At 46.1% G+C, this 20,573-nt stretch overlaps 1 protein-coding gene across 4 annotated transcripts in view; it reads left to right on the forward strand.

Moving 5' to 3' along the window:
• Window positions 1–20,282, forward strand: part of LOC119952334 (serine protease 23-like) — a 35,443-nt gene extending 15,161 nt beyond the window's left edge. For 2 of the 4 annotated variants that reach the window (XM_038776008.1, XM_038776009.1), the window contains exon 2: window positions 18,449–20,282. In XM_038776008.1, coding sequence (XP_038631936.1) covers window positions 18,465–19,571 — 1,107 coding nt within the window. In that variant the 5' untranslated portion in view covers window positions 18,449–18,464 and the 3' untranslated portion in view covers window positions 19,572–20,282. Of the gene's footprint in view, window positions 1–2,483; window positions 2,488–6,386; window positions 6,507–7,745; window positions 7,749–18,448 lie in introns of those variants that run through there. The other 2 variants (XM_038776010.1, XM_038776007.1) reach the window with 2 other exon arrangements.
• Window positions 20,283–20,573: the final 291 nt, after the last annotated feature.

A 20,573-nucleotide genomic window follows, 5' to 3' on the forward strand; every position in this document is an offset into this window, starting at 1 on the left:
AAGATTAGTTCCACGAGTTGCCGGTGGAATATCACAGGGAGACTGATGATACACAGTGCCCTGTTAGTGATAGAATCAATGCAACTTTGTTACTCAACTCAGCTAACCTGCTGTAGGGAAAAGCCAACTACAGCAGTGTTCTTCAAAGTCGCAGGCGCAACCCGCTGGTGGGTTGCGGGCGGGTGTCAGGAGAGTCACGGAGCCGTTGTCCGCGCGCTCCAGGTTGCACAAATCCCCGCGCAGCAGCTGGCTTTTCATAACGCCGGCTGCAAGCGGCCGCGAATGTTTTTTTTTTAAATTCGGCCGCATTGCGCATGCGAGCCTGATGATTGGCGCCGATACACGGGCATGCATGTGCAGTGCGGCCGCTATTTTTAAAAACGGTTGCAGCTTTTTGTTTTACAAGTTCTGTAGGGGTTTTTATTCATTTATCTTATTAATTTAATTTTTTTTTCATTTATTTTATTCATTTCATTTTTTTTACAAGTTCGGGGGGGGTTTATTTGATCAAATTTTACAGGAAAAAATTCAGAACTTTGGACAGATGGAGACTCCATACTTTCCGACACGGGAAGGCTTCACCTTCATCCAACAGGTTCCATTGGAGGAGCGTGTACGAGGGCCATAGGGACCCAAAACCATTTCCTCCATTTTTGTCAGCAGCAAACAAGGTAAGAGGTAATGGTGGGTCGCGCAAGTCAGCCAGCGTGGGTCACGCAGGTCGGCCGGCGTGGGTCGCGAAGGTCGGCCAGGTTGGGTCCCGAAGGTTGGCCGGTTGGTAATTATGGGTCCCTGGAAAAAAAGTTTGAAGAACACTGAACTACAGGCTGGTTGTCCCTCAAGCATCAAAATGAGGAGGGAAACATATATATATATTGGAGAAGTAATAAAAGTCCTGTTGGAGAATGTCAGCTTTGTTACCAATGAACCACAGGTAGATTTAAGACTTAAGGAGAAATAAAGGAATCCACAAATAATCAACAGCGATCAATGGGCCTGAGTTTCCATTGCTGGGATCGTCCACTCCTGCCTAAAGTCAATTGAATTTTGGTTGGGCTGCCAAATCTCCTGCAGCAGATCCTGCCACCACAGGGCTGTAAAATCCCAGCCAATGTTTCCAGCTGACTGAAATGGTGGTTTTAGGAGCGCTTAATTCAGTGGAATTTTTCTAGATCATAAAGGTTCATGAAAAGCATATTTGATCACATTTGTGTAATGTAATCATCATAGTGTGGCAAATCAGTAATTAATGTCACCTGCTCAGCAGGATAACCATTGAGCAGGCCATCGGGCTTCTGAAAATGCCCGTCAAGTGCCACACCCTCCGGTATCCTCCTGCAAGGGTCTCGCTCATTGTGATGGCCTGTTGACACCATCTCCCATGGTCCTCCAGAGAGATGTGGACCTTGAGAATGGTGAAGCCATGGAAGGATACAGCTCATCAGGGGAAAAGGAGTAGAAGATGGAGGGAGATGTTGCTTGACAGAAAGGTGACCCTGCTGCATGACGAGGTGGCCAGCCTTGGCTTGGGGCATAAAAGGCTAGTGAGGATGCCACCAATGTTCTGATTCAGGAATGTTACAACAAAATCCTGTCCCAGATCGAGGTGCATGGTGTGGAAGGGAGTCTGAGCTAACACTTGCATGGAAGTTACAGCCTAGAACATCTAATCACTTACACTTGCCAATCAAGAAAGTACATCTGTGCAGATACTTCACCCTTACCAAGAAGATGCTGTTCTCTCTTTCACCATCTCATGTTTCCTTCACTGTCACAGCAGCGATGTGCACCTTAAAGCATCATCATTTGTACATGCAAAGAGAGACAAACAGTAGGCAGAGATGGTAAAGAGACACTCCAATGACCCACTCAATACTCAGTGACATGGTGGACTCTGCGCTCAGCCACTCATACAGTTCTTCCCTTGTGGCCTTGGAAGAGCTGAAGGCAGCCTGCTCCCTTGTCTTGTTTGTGCCTGAGGTGCATGTGGTGGTTGTCTTCATCATGGATCAACCTGTGGGACTATCCCCAGAGACTGCTGAACATGCATTATTGCTGGCTTAGCCTCCATCACTTGGCCCTGCTGCACATGTGGTCCTTCGGTCAGAGGGGCCAAGAAGGCCGAGGATTGTCAGGGTGCCCCATGAGAGGTTGCATCCTCATCATTTCCATGACATGCTTAGCCCTTGCAGGTGCTCTGGATGCCAGGTTGGGGACCCCTGCTGGGAGCAAGGATCTCCATCACCAGTGTCACTCACCAGTAATGCTACCCAGAATCCCATGCAACCTGTGGATGTCAGTTCCTGCATGCACCATGTGGCTCTCCAGGAACTTGGTCACTATGCCAATGTAGGAGCTCATTCAACAATCGTCCCGAGCTATTGTGGTGCATCAGCTGGATGGAGGACTCAGTCCTTTGCCCAAGACCCTGAACTGTCTCAGGGAACTCCGACATATAGGAGCACATCTCTGTTGCTCTTCAAGGTAGTGACTACATTCCAGTGACTCTGAAGGCCTGTGGCCAGCTGAGCTGGGCTTTGTCCATCCTCCTTGCTTTGAGGAGAACTGACCACAGCTTTGTCTTCCTCTGGCATCTCCTCCTGCACACATACACCATGATCATCACCTTGTGCCCCCCTACGTACACACATACACGAGGATACACCGTGATGAGAGGAAATGTGATGGTAGATGGTGCTTCTTCTTTTCCTCCATGCTGATTTGGGCCCACAGACAGAGAGGGCGGACATCTGCACCTGTGGGAGATGCAAGCAGAGATGATGAGAGCTGGCCTGGGAGAATGGAAACAGCTGCAGTGCTGAGGCTACCTAGTGTTATTCCACATGATACATGCTATTGAATGGGGTTGGAGTGAAGTGAAGAGAGAATGCAGGTGAGTGATGTACAGAGGGATCTAGGTGTTCTAGTGCATGAATCACAAAAAGATAGCACGCAAGTCCAACAAGTAGATAAAAAGGGAAACAGCATTTTGGCCTTTATTGCAAAGCAGTTGGCGTTTAAAAATAAGGAGATTTTATTGCAATTGTACAGAGGCCTCATCTGGAATACTGCATACAATTTGGTCCCATTACCTAAAAAAGGATCCAGTAGCATTGGAGGCAGTCCATAGGAGATTCACCAAGCTAATGCCTGGGATGTCCTATCAAGAGAGACTAAATAGTCTGGGTCTGTATTCCTTGGCGTTTAAAAGAGTGAGGGGGGGACCTTATTCAAACATATCCTGAGGGGGCTTGACAGGGTAGAGGTGAGATGTTTTCGTTAGCGGGAGATTCTTGAACATGGGGACATAGCTGCAAGATAAAATGTTGGTTATTTAAAACTGAGTTGCGTAGAAATTTCTTCTCACAGAGGGTGGTGAATCTCTGGAATTCTCCGGGGGAGGCTGGATCATTAGAAGTATTTAAAGTGGAGATGGATAAATACTTGATAGATCGAGAAATAGAGGGCTATGGGAAATGGCACGCAAAAGAATTTGAGGCCGGCATAGATCAGTCATGATCATATTAAATGGCGGGGCAGGCTTGAGGGGCCTGGTTGTCTATCCTGCTTCTATTCCTTGTGTTTTTTGTAGGAAAACATGGAGCCAGAAATTCTGTTCCCTGGGGGGGTTGTACCCTTGAGGTATCCCAGAGGTATGCTGACTGACCTTCTGGAAGGACTGCATGGGAATTTCCCAGGATGCTAAACGTACGATGGGCAATTACCTGGCACTGGGAACCATCCGATACCCCAATTTGAATTTGAAGACTTAGGATGGTTCCAACTCTCTTGGCAGAATAGTTGTCCAAGAAAAGTTAGAAGGATTAAAACAACTTCTAATGCTAGTGTAATTATGGTACTGGACATCTCCAACCACCCCCTTGACCACACTGCCTGACCCCTAATACGCTAAACACCCCACACCATGACTATTCCCTACCCTCCAGTCTTCAACTACCCCATCGCCCATCCACCTTCCCAACTCCACCCCCCTCAGTCCCTCCAACCAACCTCCATACCATTGCCCCAATTAGCCGATGAAACCTTTTTCCTGACTACCGAACCCCGACACCTTCCTCTCCCTAACCCCTCACCCTTAGACATTACCTTCTCTCCAGCTTCTCAAAGTGGCCAGGACCTTTAAACTTGCCCAGTGCTGTAACAAGGGCGTTGTTTCCTTTCCCCTGACACTGCTATCCTGTGCTGGAAGGACTCTGCACTGCGCCAGGGACTCGGGTTCAATTCTCGGCTTTGGTCACTGTCTGTGCGGAGTCTGTACGTTTTTCCGGAGTCTGCGTGGTTTTCCTTCGGGTGCTCCGGTTTCCTCCCACAAGTCCCGAAAGACGGTGAATTGGGCATTCTGAATTCTCCCTCTGTGTACCCGAACTGGTGCCGGAGTGTGGCGACTAGGGGATTTTCACAGTAACTTCATTGCAGTGTTAATGTAAGCCTACTTGTGACAATAAAAGATTATTATTATTACTTGCTGCTCGCATAGGGGAATGCACATGGGTGGATTTTCGAGCTCCTGAGAGGGCTCTGGGCCTGGGCATTGCTAGGACTCTTCATCAATCACTTTTATGTTCCCTTCCTTTCAGTTATTGAATTGAGGGAATCATGGAGCCAATTGAGCTGGCAGTGCTATTGAAAGCTGTGCAGTAGCAGCAACATCAGCCTGTGCAGAGGAGGGGCTGTCTGGGACCGCTGATCTTCCAGGAGCAGGACCATAAATGGCAGAGCCTCGGAGGAGGCACTACCAGCTATGGGTGTACAGCCAGAGAACCTCTTACCTCCCAGATATCAGAGGTCCAGTGCCAGAGAAGCTGTTGTCTGCCCAGGGGGATGGTGGACCACCTGTGCCAGGTAATGCAAGTGTTGGCACCTCAAGGACTGGGAGGTCACCCATTGCTTGTGACCTTGAAAGTTTCTGCCACTCTGGACTTTTAGGTTAGCCACTCCTTTCAGGGCTGCACGGGGAAGGTGAGGCAGAATTACCCCGGCTACACGAAGGTCATTCATTTTATTTTGCTGCTGGGGAGGGGTTTAAATAGTGCGTCGCAGTGATTGCAAAGATCGTAGCGAGGCGAGTGAATCAGAGGCAGGCCACCATGGACTCGGCCTGAAACTGATGAAACAAAATTCCTTAAAGAGGCTGAATGTACAGCAGGCTTTTTCACTGCTGGGATTCTATCCATTTTCTCGCTGAAACCAACACTTTGAAATAATATCAGAAAATTCTGCCCAATGAATGCATTAGGCAGAACAAATCTGCCGCATCTAGTAATGCTGTCTTGTGATGGTTTAATTAAACAACATTTTACAAGAAAAATGTTAAACTTAATAAGGGCCCATTATTTTCGATAAGAATCAAGTTACTACAAGCAAAGAGCCCACAGGGGAATACTTACAAGAGGAACTGATACAGTTAGGATTTTGAAAATAGATCTCACAGCAACCTAAAAAACGAGTACTCTTGAAATGCATTGTTGTTTGTCAAAATTTAAGAATTCACGTTCTGGCCTTTGTCAACTCTATGTTTAATTCTCAGTTTTCATCCAGCATGCAGGTGTAGGTGCTCATTTTTGAGGAGCTGCTCAACATGACGGACACTTTTCTTTTGACTGCTGGCAGTACCCCACAAATCTGTGATCTCACACCATAACTGTGACAATACTAGCAGAGCAGGATGTTCATCATGGCTCTGTGACTCAATTGACATTCATAGGGTCAAAGACATTTTCATGGGATGTGGGTGCCACTCCCAGCGCCAATGCAAATTGGGTGATTCGTCTCCAGCAGGAGAACATAGGGTGGGATTCTCCATTCCCGGAGCCAAAATTGGGAACGGCGATCGGCCAGAGAATAGCAAAATCGTGGCAGGCGCTGGTTTGGCGTCGAATCGCGATGCTTCACCACCTCCAAATCAATTTCATTGTGACACACACCACGCGTGGTTGCAACCGCGTTCGCATCTCATTAGCGGGCCCACCCGTTTTGAAATTCGATGGGCAGAGTTCCCGACAGTACGGGCCATGTGTGAGCTCAACAATCGTGAATCAGGCATGATGGCTGCGGAGAGAGAGGGCGTATTGACAGTGTCCAGCTCTGCCATACTTCGCTGACAGTCATGCCGCTGGCCAGGGGACATCTGACAGGGCTGGGGGGAGTAGTGAGAGGTGGCCGGGAGGTGGGCTGTGGGGTCAGGGTGGATAGGTATGCAGTCCAGCACAACCGGCGCCATCTTTTCGGGCGCAATCGGCGCATGCGTGGGGGGGGGGGGGGGAGGGGGGTTGTAAGTGTACACGAGGCTGTAGCTTGTCAGCCCTGCACGTGCCCAGCACAGACCTGACGATTCTCCTGGCGATCATTTTTTGCGTGTTCCACAGGTGTTTCACGCCACGCTGGTGTTAGCATCTCAACAGCAGCGGAATCGTTGCGGGTATGGCGGCAATTTTTCTGTCGCGGAACTCCATGGATCCTCCATTGGCATCAGCATTCAGCCACAGGTACAGAGAAACCAGCCCATAGTCTTCCAAACGGAGAATCCAGCCTTAAATTGTTTGAACTGATGCTACAGAATGAATTTCAAAGCTAGTGTCAATTATGTTTTGCAATAGGGGGGTCTAGTGAGGGGAGAAACAGGTGGGTGTATAACATTTCAAATATGTGAGGTGGAATTCTCCCGTCTGGAGCGACGTCCCGTGGTGGAGATGGGGGTGTGGAGTGTTTCCTACTGTGAAGACAAACAGGAAAACATGCAATGTCCTCTGACCCTGATCCTATTAATTATGTAATCTTATGTTTTTCACCATATTCCATGGTGGGGCAGGCCTGATGGCGCGTAGTCCTCACACCCACTATTGGGACAGCATGGTAGCACAGTTGTAGCATTGTTGCTTCATAGCTCCAGGGTCCCAGGTTCGATTTCTGGTTTAGGTCACTGTCTGTTTGGAGTCTGCATATTCTCCTATGTCTGTGTGCATTTCCTCCGGGTGCTCCGGTTTCCTCCCACATGTCCCCGAAAGACGTGCTGTTAGGTAATTTGGACATTCTGAATTCTCCCTCTGTGTACCCGAACAGGCACCTGAATGTGGCAACTAGGGGCTTTTCACAGTAACTTCATTGGAGTGTTAATGTAAGCCTACTTGTGACAATAAAGATTATTATTGGAGAAAGAAGATGGATCACCTGGAAAAGAAGATAGATTACTGGGAACACTCAGGCACCGGGAAAAAGACGATGGATCTCCAGGAACATTCCATGGCTGGAAGATCCACCCGTAGATACCCCCACCCACTGCTTTTGTGTTTCGGTATTGCCGGCAGCCTCCATTCCCAATTCTGGAGGCAGCCCCAGGCATTGTTGAGGTCAGTCCCGGCATCTGCACACCACATGGCTCCAGATATGTTTTCCCTCTGACGTTGTGGAGAATAGAGTGTGGGTGTTACCACAAACAGCAAGGTTATTGCATCATATGGTCTATTTTTCATGATGTTGATTGGGGGAATAAATATTGACCAGGGTGCTCTTCCTCAAATTAATGTCTCGGTTTGCGTCTCATTTAAAAGAGGACACCTCTAGCAGTGCTCCCTCAGTAGGGCATTGGAGCATCAGCCTTGGTTTTTGTGCTTTGAAGAGAAAACACGTTTCATAAATCCAGTATTACTACATCGAATTGCAACATTAGGTCCCAGGATTGAGTGTATCTTCACACATATTTCTCCTTTATGGTATCTGTGGGTCAGTAGGTACTCCCTGAACGTGCCATCCTTTTGAAATGTCCTTTGGTGCTGATTTGCTTATTATTGGACTTGAGCCACATGGATAAATTAGATTTTTTTTTTGCCAGATTTCTGTAAGAAGAGGGAGAAAAACATAACTGCAGCAACTTGTCCCTCACATGGCTGCACTCATAATTTATCAGACGTCTTCATTTAGCCTCTGCAAAGCCATCCATGGAGGATAGATGAGTAACCTCCAATCCATTCTTCTACATTCTAGAGCTCAAAAGGAGCATTCCTTTCACTTCCATAACATGTGGAGAGAGTTAAGGCCAAAATTGAAGAATGGAAACTAAAAAGAGAATGGGCTGGATTCTCTGCTGTTGGGATTCTCCGTTGCGCCGGCAGCCCGGGTATTTCCCGACAGCGTGGGGCTGCCCATAATGGGAAACCCCATTGGCCAGCTGGTGAGACGCCCACTCAATATTTCCCTTATGTGTAGCGACTGGATGTCACAAGTCAGTAAGATAAATGTCATCATTATCTCTGGGACACTGGTTCAATTTTAGCCTGGATTGAGAAAATGAAAGGGTTCCCTATACTTGTTTCTGGTCACTCAGAGTCCCAAGCAAAATGAGTTTGAGCAATGTGAAACCAGTTCCCTGTGGGCAGAGACCAGAGGAGAACTTTGGCTGTAATTCTAAACCAACTGGCATTAATTTATCTGTTTCACTCCAAGAGGTTACACAAGATGGGAAACAGATATGCCATCCAAATGAATTGCGGGTAACTCTTCTAAAGCCAGGATTAAAATGTAACTGATATTTTTGATCAGCTATGAGAAATTAACTACTTGGAAAATAGGGTTACACTAAATTTCCATCTATTTGCTGCCAGTCCAATTTCCTGATGTGGTTTTGTGAAGCCATTAGAAATACTGGCATGCTTTTGGTTAATATGAAAAATACATTATACACTGGACAGAGCAATATTCCTCGTGTTTGTGTCTGTTAGATGATTTCATCTGCCCACCCTGGAAAACAGATGTCCAGGGCAGCTGGGTGTGTGGCTTCAAGAATGACATTCAAACAGCTCAATTGTGGCAACAATTAGACTCCAAGGTTAACCACGCCAAATATGAGCTCTCCCTTTAAGGGGCAGGGGACTCTGTACCATGTGCAGCACGGTAGCATTGTGGTTAGCACAATTGCTTCACAGCTCCAGGGTCCCAGGTTCGATTACGGCTTGGGTCACTGTCTGTGCGGAGTCTGCACATCCTCCCCGTATGTGCGTGGGTTTCCTCCGGGTGCTCCGGTTTCCTCCCACAGTCCAAAGATGTGCAGGTTAGGTGGATTGGCCATGATAAATTGCTCTTAGTGTCCAAAATTGCCCTCAGTGTTGGGTGGGGTTACTGGGTTATGGGGATAGGGTGGAGGTGTTGATGTTGGGTAGGGTGCTCTTTCCAAGAGCCGGTGCAGACTCGATGGGCCGAATGGCCTCCTTCTGCACTGTAAATTCTATGATATCTATGATGTGTCATTAGCTTTGTATGAAGTCGGCCGGTTTTGGTACCGATGGGAAGAAACCCACGTAGTGTATAGAATTGTTTATCGGAAGGTGGCATGTGACGCAGTGGTTAGCACCGAGTCTGCGGCGCTGTGGACCTGCGTTCGAATCCCGGCCCTGGATCACTGTCCATGTGGAGTTTGCACATTCTCCCCGTGTCTGTGTGGGTTTCACCCCCACAACCCAAAGATGTGCAGGTTAGGCGGATTGGCCACGCTAAATTGTCCCTTAATTGGAAAAGAAAATAATTGGGTACTCTAAATTTATTTTAAAAAAGAATTGTTTATCAGAGTAAAACATTTTCCTTTAATAACTTTGTGTGGAATCTTTCCGGCCTTATAAAACTGGCGCCGAGGGTGAAATTGGTCTGTTGTCAGCGCTTCTACACTGTCAGTTAAGCCACCTCTGTGATCCCACTGGATACAGATTGGACCTTTACTTGTTTAAACCATGCCCTTGTTCAGAAAATTAGGGGTGTTTGATGCCAGTTTGGAAGATTGGACTCAGTATGTGGAGAGAATGAGCTACGTTTTCCAAGCAGATAGTATCATGGGGAATGAATGGCAGACAGCTATTTTGATAACTGTCTGTGGTGTCCATACCTATGGTCCGATAAGCAGCTTCAAATTTCCGGTGGCTCCTGATACTCATGCATTCGAACAGCTAGGAACACGGGTGGGGCAACATTTCAATCAGATGCCATCCGTAATTGTGCAGAGTTATCGCTTTAATACAGGGAAAAGGACTCAGGGTGAGTGTGTCACCAGGTTTTTGTCAAGATTAAGAAAGATTGCCAAGTTCTGTGAGTACGGCACCTCCCTGTCTGAAATGCTGCGTAACCATTTGGTATGCGGTATCAATAATGTGGCTACCCAGAAAAAATTGCTGGGCGAACCATCTTCAAACCTGCAGCAAGCAGTGCAGATTTTGCTGTTCCACGAAAGCATTGAGCACGGGGTACAGGAATGAAAGTTAATGCCTTAGGGCATGCTGCCTCCCAGTGGAAAACCCCTCCCAGGACTGGTACCACGCCCTACACCGAGCACTGTACAGGCCCGGCCCACTGGCTGAACAATGAGTCGTCCCAACAGGGTACCTCCCCAGACTCTGCAGAGGGGGAAACCAGACTGTTGCAGAGCATGTGCCATGGGACCCAACGGGAAAGCAGACCACAGGTTAGCCAGAGATCCGGCTGCCCCAGTAGAGGAAGATGTTCACCTTGGGCCCGCACAGCTGGATGAACCAGAGGGAGACGACTGCATGCAGCTACGTTATGTGGCCGCATTGCGGGTTGCCCCCATAAAAGTCATGGTGCAGGTGAATGGGCATCTATTGGATATGGAGCTGGATATTGGAGCTTCAGTTTCCATTGTGAGACAGCACACTTTTGACCATATGAAGAAGGGATGTAGAAATTGGTTCTAAGGGACACTAATGCTCGATTAGGCACTTATACCGGTGAGCCGTGGAAGTTGCAGGAACCACCAGGATCCCGATGGCTTATGGACACCAAGCAATGCGCCACCTGTTGATTGTGGTTAAGGGACATGGCCCCAGCTTGTTAGGCCGTGACTGGTTGAGTCGCCTACATCTAATTGGCAGCAAGTCTTCCAGATGGAATTCAGGGGCCTGTGCGAGTCATAGGGGAAGTACCCTCTGGATTTTCAGCCCAGATTGTGAAAAATAAAGGGAGCCGTAGCCACAATCCATGTTCACTTGGGTCCCCTGCCGTGATATTTCAGTGCCCGTCCGGTCCCTTGTGTGCTGCTGCGAAGGTGGAGACTAAGCTCAGCCAACTTGAAGGAACAAAGAACAAAGAAAAGTACAGCATAGGAACAGGCCCTTCGGCCCTCCAAGCCTGCGCCGCCCACGCTGCCCTGTCTAAACTAAAATCTTCTACACTTCTTAGGTCCGTATCCCTCTATTCCCATCCTATTCATGTATTTGTCAAGATGCCCCTTAAACGTCACTATCGTCCCTGCTTCCACCACCTCCTCTGGCAGCGTGTTCCAGGCACCCACTACCCTCTGTAAAAAAAACTTACCTCGTACATCTCCTCTAACCTTGTCCCTCACACCTTAAACCTATGCTCCCTAGTAATTTCCCCTCTACCCTGGGAAAAAGTCTCTGACTATCCACTGTGTCTATGCCCCTCATAATTTTGTAGACCTCTATCAAGTCGCCCCTCAACCTCCGTCGTTCCAGTGAGAACAAACCAAGTTTACTCAACCTCTCCTCATAGCTAATGCCCTCTATACCAGGCAACATCCTGGTAAATTTCTTCTGCACCCTCTCTAAAGCTTCCACATCCTTCAGGTAGTGTGACGACCAGAATTGAACACTATACTCCAAGTGTGGCCTAACTAAGGTTCTATATAGACCTTTTGTACCAGTCTGTCATGAGGGACCTTGTCAAAGGCCTTACTGAAGTCCATATAGACAACATCCACTCCCCTACCTGCATCAATCATCTTGTGACCGCCTCGAAAAACTCTGTCAAGTTAGTGAGGCACGTCCTCCCCTTCACAAAACTGTGCTGCCTCTCGCTAATACGACCACTTGCTTCCAAAAGGATTAAGGATGATCTGGACCATGCATTTTGTGGAGTGGGCAGCGCCAGTGATACCAGTGCTGAAGTTGGACAAACAGTTCAGTTATGCTGAGATGATAAGCTGACGGTGAATAAGGCTTCACAATTGGAATGCTACCCGATGCCCCGCATGCAAGATCTTTACGCTAAAATGGCTGGCAGACTCGTCTTTGCTAATCTTGATATAAGTCATGCGTATTTACAGCTCAAACTGGACTCAGTCTCTCGAAAACACATAATGATAAACACACATCGAAGTCTACATGAATTCATCCGACTACCCTTCGGCATGTCAGCGGCCTGTGCCATATTCCAGTGGGTTATGGAGAACGTTGCATGTGGATTACTGCGGGTAGCAGTATATTTAGATGATGTATTAGCCACCTTTGCTAGCGAACAGGACCTAGTCCACCTGGTGGAAGCGTTGTGGCGTTTCTCGGAATCAGGCGTCCGCCTACGGAGAGCTAAGCGTGTTGTTCACGCAAAGGAGGGGATGAAGCTGTGTTACGGAGAGCTAAACGTGTTGTTCACGCAAAGGAGGTTGTGAACCTGGGTTACGGAGAGCTAAGCGTGTTGTTCAAGCAAAGGAGGTGGTGAACCTGGGTTACTGTGTGAACCGTGGAGCTTACACCCAGTCACAGAAAATGTCCACGCAATTCAGCTGGCTCCTTCCCCTACAAACTCATCGGAACTTTGCTCATTTTTAGGTCTTGTGAGCTATTACGGAAAACTCATCCCAGGCCCCGCTTTGATGCTGGCCCCCCTGCATCTACATTTAAAGAAAAAACAGGCGAGAGCGTGGAGCAGGTCGCAGGAAGCGACTTTCCGACAGGTGAAGCAACAACTGTCGTACTCTGGATTATTGGCGCACCATGATCCTGCCATGTCTCTCATCATCACATCGCCTTACGGCAATGGGACCATTCTGTCCCAGCGGATGGCAGGTAGCAAGGACCGACCAATGGCTTTCACCTCCCAGATGTTGGCCGTGGCTGAACGCAAGTACCCATTTATCGAAAAGCAAGGCCTGGAGTGGTTTTCACGGTGAAGAAATTCTACCAATACATGTTCGCCATCCATTTCACCACCATCAAGGATAACAAACTGCTATTCGGCTTTTAAGAGGAGGACACGGCAATTCCACCCATCGCTAATGCTTGGATCCAGTGGTGGCCCCTTTTGTTGGCTGCCTACGAGTATTCATTTAGACATCATTCGGGCATGCAAATTGGACATGTCAATGCGTTGAGCTGACTGTCCTTGCCAACTAGCCCTCCATCTCCTTCCCCCAAGGCAGACAAAGTTGTCGCCGTTCTGAACTTTATGGATCCATTGTCGGTAACTGCATGTAGGATCTGTGAGTGGACCCAAACGGATTCAGTTCCTTCAGAAGTTCGGCATATATTGTATGGTGGAGAACATCATCAGCTTTCGGGTGAATTGCGGTCTTCCTCATCAAAGCTGTCCGAGTTTAGTGTGGAGGACGGTGACCTGATATGGGGTACACGTGTCATCGTCCTGGAAAAGGGCCAGGATTTAATCTTGAAAGACCTCCATAACGGACACCCGGGAGTGTCTAAATAAAAATGTTGCCGTGCAACTATATTGATGACCGTGTCTAGATGCGGTCATTAAACGTATGACGCAACAATGCAACGTCTGTCAGGAGCACCAGAAGCTCCCACCAGCCATTCCCCTCCACCCTTGCGAATGGCCAGGACGGCCATGGGCAGGGTTGCATACTGGCTTCACCGGCCTATTTCAGGGCTTCTTGTTCCTCCTGCTGATTAATGCATTCCAAATGGCTGGAGGTCCATAAGATGGAGGCAACAAGCTCCAGAGCAATAATCACAAAGCTGCGTTTGTCCTTCAGTGGCACCCAAAGTGCTTGTTATGGACAACAGCATGGCACGATACAGCACATCTGTACTGCCCCATACCACCCGGCTTCGAATGGGCTGGTGGAACGGGTTGTGGAAACGGTCTTTGGGGTCGATGGACCATGTGTCATTAGCTCTTGTATAAAGTTGGGCAGTTTTGGTACCAATGGGAAGAGACCCAGCAGGGGCCTCCCGGGTAGTGCAAAGAATTGCTTATCAGAATAAAACTTTGTTTCATTCCACAACTCGGTGTGGAGTCCTTTCGATTTTACAAAAAGAGTAGGATTGATAATCGCACCTTGAAGCCAACACCAAAATTCATGAGCTGGATTCTCAGAAAATGGGGCTATGTCCCCACGCCAGCTTAAAAACTGGCGTTTCACTCTTGATTTTCCTCAGAAAATTCTACAGCTATTCTCCTACCTTGAAGGGGCTGGCAGGGTCCCGGAGTGCTTCTCGCAGCTTCAGCTGCGGATACGGGCCCCGCATATCCTGTCGCGAGTCCGCACATGCACACGGCGGCAGCCTGCAGTGGCCGCGCCGTGCTCAAAGGCGGACACGGACCGACATCGGTAATGTAGGCCCACCCCCGAGATGGCGTGCGCCCGCAGATCCAAGCCGCCCGATCGCTGCCCTGGCTGCCCATGAGGCCCCCTCCCCCAAAATGTTTTTGAACAAGTGACAAGTGGGAGAAGGACAAAAGGTCTGTAATAGTGTGAAAGTGGTTGAAAGACAGAAGATTTACTCCTTCAGGATCAAAAGGAGTTGTGATTGGGCAAGAAAAGAAACAGAAGGTGTAACTGGAACAGGTGTGCTATTCATCCAGGTTCAGGACAAAACTGCTAATAATGTATCACCTGACTGATGTCAGATCAGGAGGTCCAATTGGAAAGTCCACCTCTTTGGGGAAAAATTCCATCCCATGTATCACACAACTTTCCAAGGAGGACAAGGATCCCACCTTGCAAATGTCAATAACCCCCAAGGCCGGAAATTTGGTGATGTTCGGGAGACATCCCACCCTTCTGGAGGTGCCACCTAATTGGACAATCCAAGTCAGGGTATGTACAGCAGAGTTGCCCTCTGTTTTTTCTCAGGATGATTTGAAAATATTCGACTACAATGTTTTAAAAAAATTGGATCCATAAACCATTCTTTTGAACTGCAAAAATGATGAGTCACACCAACCTCAGCAAAATACTTAACAGAAAGCAAGCATGACCGTAATGTTGGTTCTATTAGGACATATGGAATATTGCAGTTGCCAATGTTAGCAAGGACCTCACTCTCCTTTCATAAACTAGTTTTAAAACTGTTAAGTAAGTCCCCATTCTAGGCTCTGCATTTGCTATTATATTCATTATGAGTATCCACTTAAACCATTAGAGGCGATGGGCAAAATAAATTCCTGCGTAGCCACCATGGGACCTCATCACAATGTCCATTTGAGATGACTGTGTGCCAAAAAAAATAGTTTAATTTGGCACTTAAGCAGCAGCCAAATGCCTGGAGGCAAAAGGATCAGTCTGAGTGAGAGAAAAATGTTCCATTATTGCTTCATGGGAAAGAGCTGGATTTGCACTGTACAGTGTTGTGATCTCTCCCAGAGCTTTACTTCCATCTGCTGGAAACAAAGCACATTACAGCAACCAGATATCAAGGACAAGTCTCTTCGGACTGCAGAAATAGCACTGAAGGCTGACGGTATTCCTATGTTTCTGATTTAAAGGTTACTAACTCTTGTAGAATAAATTGGTTTGTGCCATCATTAAATACCAAGGATTAAATTAATACGTTGAATGTTCATTCTGTAATATCAGCAACAATAATTTCATGCCACTTGACAAATGCATTTTTTTTCACGTTTCCATATGAATCAGTTTTCTTAATTTATCTGCTGGTATCATTACTGCATTGCATCAGTCAGGGCTCGCAAGACTAGTTTCACTGCCAACTTTAAAAACTAGGTTAAGAGGTTTTCAATTTTGTTCGCAATGAAAGAAAATCAGTGAAAACATTAAAGTTAAAAGAACAAAATAAACCCTGAGAAATCAACAAACAAATGTTTTTTTTTAACTTTCAACATCACTAAACCTGAAGAAAACCAATACCATGTAGTTACACGAAATGCCATGAATAATTAATAATTCATACACTATTTGTACGTTTTGAATGTAATACATGTTCCAATGATCACAATATACTGTCAAACTATTTTAGCAGTAAAATATAGTAGAAAAATTGTTAGAAGTAGCATATCTTGATCATTGGATGTAGTTGACACTGTTTAAAAGTTGAATATTGAATACTTTATTCTAAAGTTTAACTGTGTGGTATGTGCCAAGAATTGTGGTTAATGGAATACTGGCTTTTTTTTAACCTAAAGGAATAGAATACAAGAGATAGAAATTATGCTTCAATTTTACAAAGGCCTGGTTGGACCATTATTGGAGTACCGTGGCTATGTTCTGGGCGCCACACCTTAGGAAGGATATATTTGCCTTGGACGGAGCGCAGTGTAGATTTACCAGAATGATACCTAGATTCCAAGGGTCAGGCTACAAGGAGGGTTAAACAAACTAAGGTTATATTCTCTGGACTTTAGGGTGATTTGATCAAAGTTTACAGGATGTAAAGGGGGCTAGATAGGGTGGATTGGGAGAAACAATTTTGAGAACACCACCAGGAACTCTTTATTGCCAAACCATTTGGCAGAGTAAATCACTAGGCTCAGTGGATAATGCTTCAAAGGTTTGGATGCTCAAGAAACATCATCACAATCCTGCAATTGCTTCAAGATTAAATGACTGAAGCTGTGTTGAAGTATCTGCCATCAAAATCCAGACCAAGGTCAAACAAGGTTGTGTGATCGCCCCCATACTATTTACAATATACCTGACGGTGCTTATTCACCTCAAAATAAATTGTTCGCTGGTATCAGTGTTAAATATCTTCTAATCCCACTTGCCTCCGCGTCAAAACTAAACTCACCACCACAGACAAACATGATTAGTTTGCAGAGGACAGGAATGTCGTTGCCCACTCTGCACCGAATTTGCAAGCCACTCTCAATCTCTTCAATTCTGCATACAAGAAACTCGGCCTGTCCTTGAATGTTGCAAAATAAAACTCAAATCAACTCACAGCTGGTCAGCTAAGTATTCCACCTTGAATACATGCTGGAATTTGTTGCACACTTTCCATATCTTGGCAGTTAAGACTCTCAGAAGGCCACTATTGACGGTGAGATCCAACATGGTATCAGCTGCCTTCTACAATGACAATAATGACTTCTGTGTACAGAGCAATCATCGTCATTACTCTTCTGTACTGAAGTGAGCCCTGGACTATATATCAGTGACACATAAGAGCACGAGGGAGATTCCATCAGCAATGCCCCTGCTGAATCTTCTAGATACAATGGGAGACCCGTCAAACAAACCCTACTGTCCTTCTTGAAGCCAGTTCCACAAGCATTCCGGCAAAACCCTGGCAAAATCAACTGGACGTGCCAAAGGCATCTCCTCTGCCAGGTCCTGGTTTCTCAATTCTCAAATAGCTAATGTTCTAAGGGAGGACAAAAAATGCTTCCAAGACTCTCTAAAGACCTCCATTGACATTAATCATTTGTAGAAAGAACTCGCAATCATTCAAAAAGGTGACAATTTGCCCATCAAGCTGCGTCACGCTTTTGAGTCATAGCATCTTAATGATGAGGCAGAGTGACAGCAGAGAGGAAAGCAAATCTAGTTTTCTGGATTCCTCTACCTCACGGGATATCCAGCCTTCTGTTCCCAAAGATTGGAGGGTTGAGAATCGACCTGTTCAGTCACATGGTGATGTGACCCTGAGTAGACATCATCCGCAAATTGATGGACAGCCAATAGAACTAGTCAAAATATTAGAGTCAGACCTCTCTCAAGTGAAATTAGGAAACACTTCTTCATGGAAAGGCTGGTAGAAGTTTGAAACTGCCTTCTTCAAATGGCAGTTGATCAATTGTTAATTTGAAACTGAAATTGACAGATTTCTGTTATCCAAAGATATTAAGGAGTATGGGGCAAAGGCTACTGTATGGAATTAGGTTAGAGACCAGCCATGATCTCAATTAATGGTGAAATATGCTCAAGGGGCTACATGGTTTTTTCCTATTGTGGTAAACCACTGTTACACCTGTATTAGGTGATGTAAGGTAGGACCTGTATTACAGGTTCGCCGGTAGCCCCTGCCTGCTGGCTCCGCCCAGGAAGAGGAGTATAAATATGCGTGTCCTCTATTCAACTGCCATTTCGCCCGCTGCTGTAGGAGGCCACGCATTTTACTGCAATAAAGCCACAGTTGTACCCAATCTGAGTCTTTGTACAATTGATCGTGCATCACCTATGTAACTCATCAATTTTTTTAACGTAACTGTAGTCATTGAAGCTCTCCAACCTGCATCATATGTGCAACCTTCAGACTCAATTTCTGATGAGAGATCATTTTTGCTGATTCAATCAAACAAAAAATTTGCAAATTTTTCCATTTGTCAATAAAAGCTCATTCTAACCGTCACTATTTATAATGTTGATGTTTTACTTTCTATAAAATATTGGAATTCGATGCATTAAGAGACTCAAGCCAAGGTGGTAAATTTTCATGTTCATATCAACAAGAAATCACATACTATTTTTCTTATTTTGTTTGGGCAGGTCTTCAATCTACACAATGAACCAGTTACAGATCCTAGCCATTGTTCTGTATTTCGCCAAATTAGGGGCCACAGACCCCAATACACCCTGGCACAGACACAAGATACCAACTTTTCTTCCCCAAGAAACACTGAAGTTGGACAAACCCCGATTCTCTGCAAAAGCCACGCTTGAACTGATGACCCACTGCAATGCAGAGTGCCTATGGAAAGAAGCTCACCCTACCTTAGAAGATTTGAAGGAAAATCTCTCCTATGAAACAGTTTACACCAATGGCACTCGAACCCTCACTGTGGTAGACATCCCTGACTTTGACCCAAGTACCCACGTCTTGAAACAGCACACTCCCGCAAGGTCACGGCGTAAACGGCAGATTTTTGGCGTGGATGGCAGATTTGATATTAGTGGGAAAACGTTCTTGCTCAACTTCCCTTTTTCAACAACAGTGAGAATATCCACTGGATGCACAGGTGTCCTGGTGTCAGACAGACATGTGTTGACAGCAGCGCATTGCATTCATGATGGGAATGATTATGTCAAGGGGGCAAAAAAGTTAAAGGTTGGGTTTTTAAAAGAGAATCCCAAAGCCCAGTTGACAAAACGTTCCAAAATTCCACCAAAATTATTGACAAGGTGGTTGCGTGTCAAACGCACGCAAGTGCCAAAGGGTTGGATACGATCTCAGAATGAACTGAGCATGGACTATGACTATGCTCTGCTGGAACTCAAGAGGCCTCATGACAGGCCGCACATGGAGATCACGGTCATGCCAACTACAGATCAAGTAGCTGGCAACAGAATCCATTTTTCAGGATTTGACAGCGACAGGCCTGGACATCTGGTGTATCGATTTTGCCCAATAATCAACGAGACACCCCACCTAATCTACCAGCACTGTGATGCCCAGCCAGGCTCCAGTGGTTCTGGCGTGTATGCCAAATTGTGGTTGCCAGAAAAACAGGATTGGGAAAGGAAGATTGTTGGTATATTTTCAGGACACCAGTGGGTGGACCTCAATGGGATGCAGCGAGATTACAATGTGGCTGTTCGCATCACACCACTGAAATATGCACAGATCTGTTACTGGATCAAAGGCACTTACAGCGATTGCCGTTCTGATTAAAGCAATCCGACAGCATCACAGAGGAAATCAGAATAGCCCTGTCCATTTTAAACATTCAATACCAAATGTCTTAATTCGCTGCACAAACATTGAGGCACTGCACAAGAGGACAGACAGTTGGGGAACTTTATACCGAGACTTGCTATGTCCAGTATCAGGTTGTTTAGTGTCAAACTAAACCGGGTGCAGAGTTGGAGCAAGGGTGAAGTTCACAACTGGAATTCTCACATTTTCCCAGCTGTTGAAGAAAATTCATTAAAAATTGACATTAGAAATGAGTGTGAATTAAATGGATTTCATTTTTTTTTAATCAGACCCTTGTTATCGTTCAATTTTTATTTAAAAGTAATGATTCTGGAGTCACCAATCAAAAAGGATTGTCTGGTCAAAGCATCAAACTGATGGCAGCTCTACTCCAGGAAAACCTTCATGAAGCTGCCATTACTTGCACTCCAGTGGTTCAGAAGCAGATGGAGTCTGGTTACAAAGAATACTTCTCTCTCTAGTTTGCACAGATTTTGTAATGTGAACTTCAATAAGACGGTAAAAGGAAAAAGAGATTGGAAAAACATAGAAAATCCATTTAAAACACTGAAATGGACACAATTCATGTGATGTCACAAAGTCATTTTCAATACCATTTGCTAACCTTAAGTTATGAAGCCATGCCTTTGCCCCTCAATTTTGTTTGAATAAAGTTTTTACCATCCAGCTATAGCCCTGTGAGAGTTAACAAAAAATCCACCTGTGCAAAGGTAAATTAATTTTACTGCCTTTCACCGTAGACACTGCACAATTTGGACATTGCTGCCATTCAACAATCATGGAAGTTTCTGGAAATGTCAAATTAATTTACAAGGGGCTTTTCTTGATTCAGTAAAATCTTTATTATCCGGCAAGGACAGGGAATGTGTGGTGCCAGTTAATCGAATGCCAATTAATGGGGAATTCGGGGCAGCACAGTGGCGCAGTGATTAGCATTGCTGCCTCATGGCGCCGAGG

Source organism: Scyliorhinus canicula, chromosome 17, assembly GCF_902713615.1.
Source record: "Scyliorhinus canicula chromosome 17, sScyCan1.1, whole genome shotgun sequence".
Taxonomy (NCBI): Eukaryota; Metazoa; Chordata; class Chondrichthyes; order Carcharhiniformes; family Scyliorhinidae; genus Scyliorhinus; species Scyliorhinus canicula.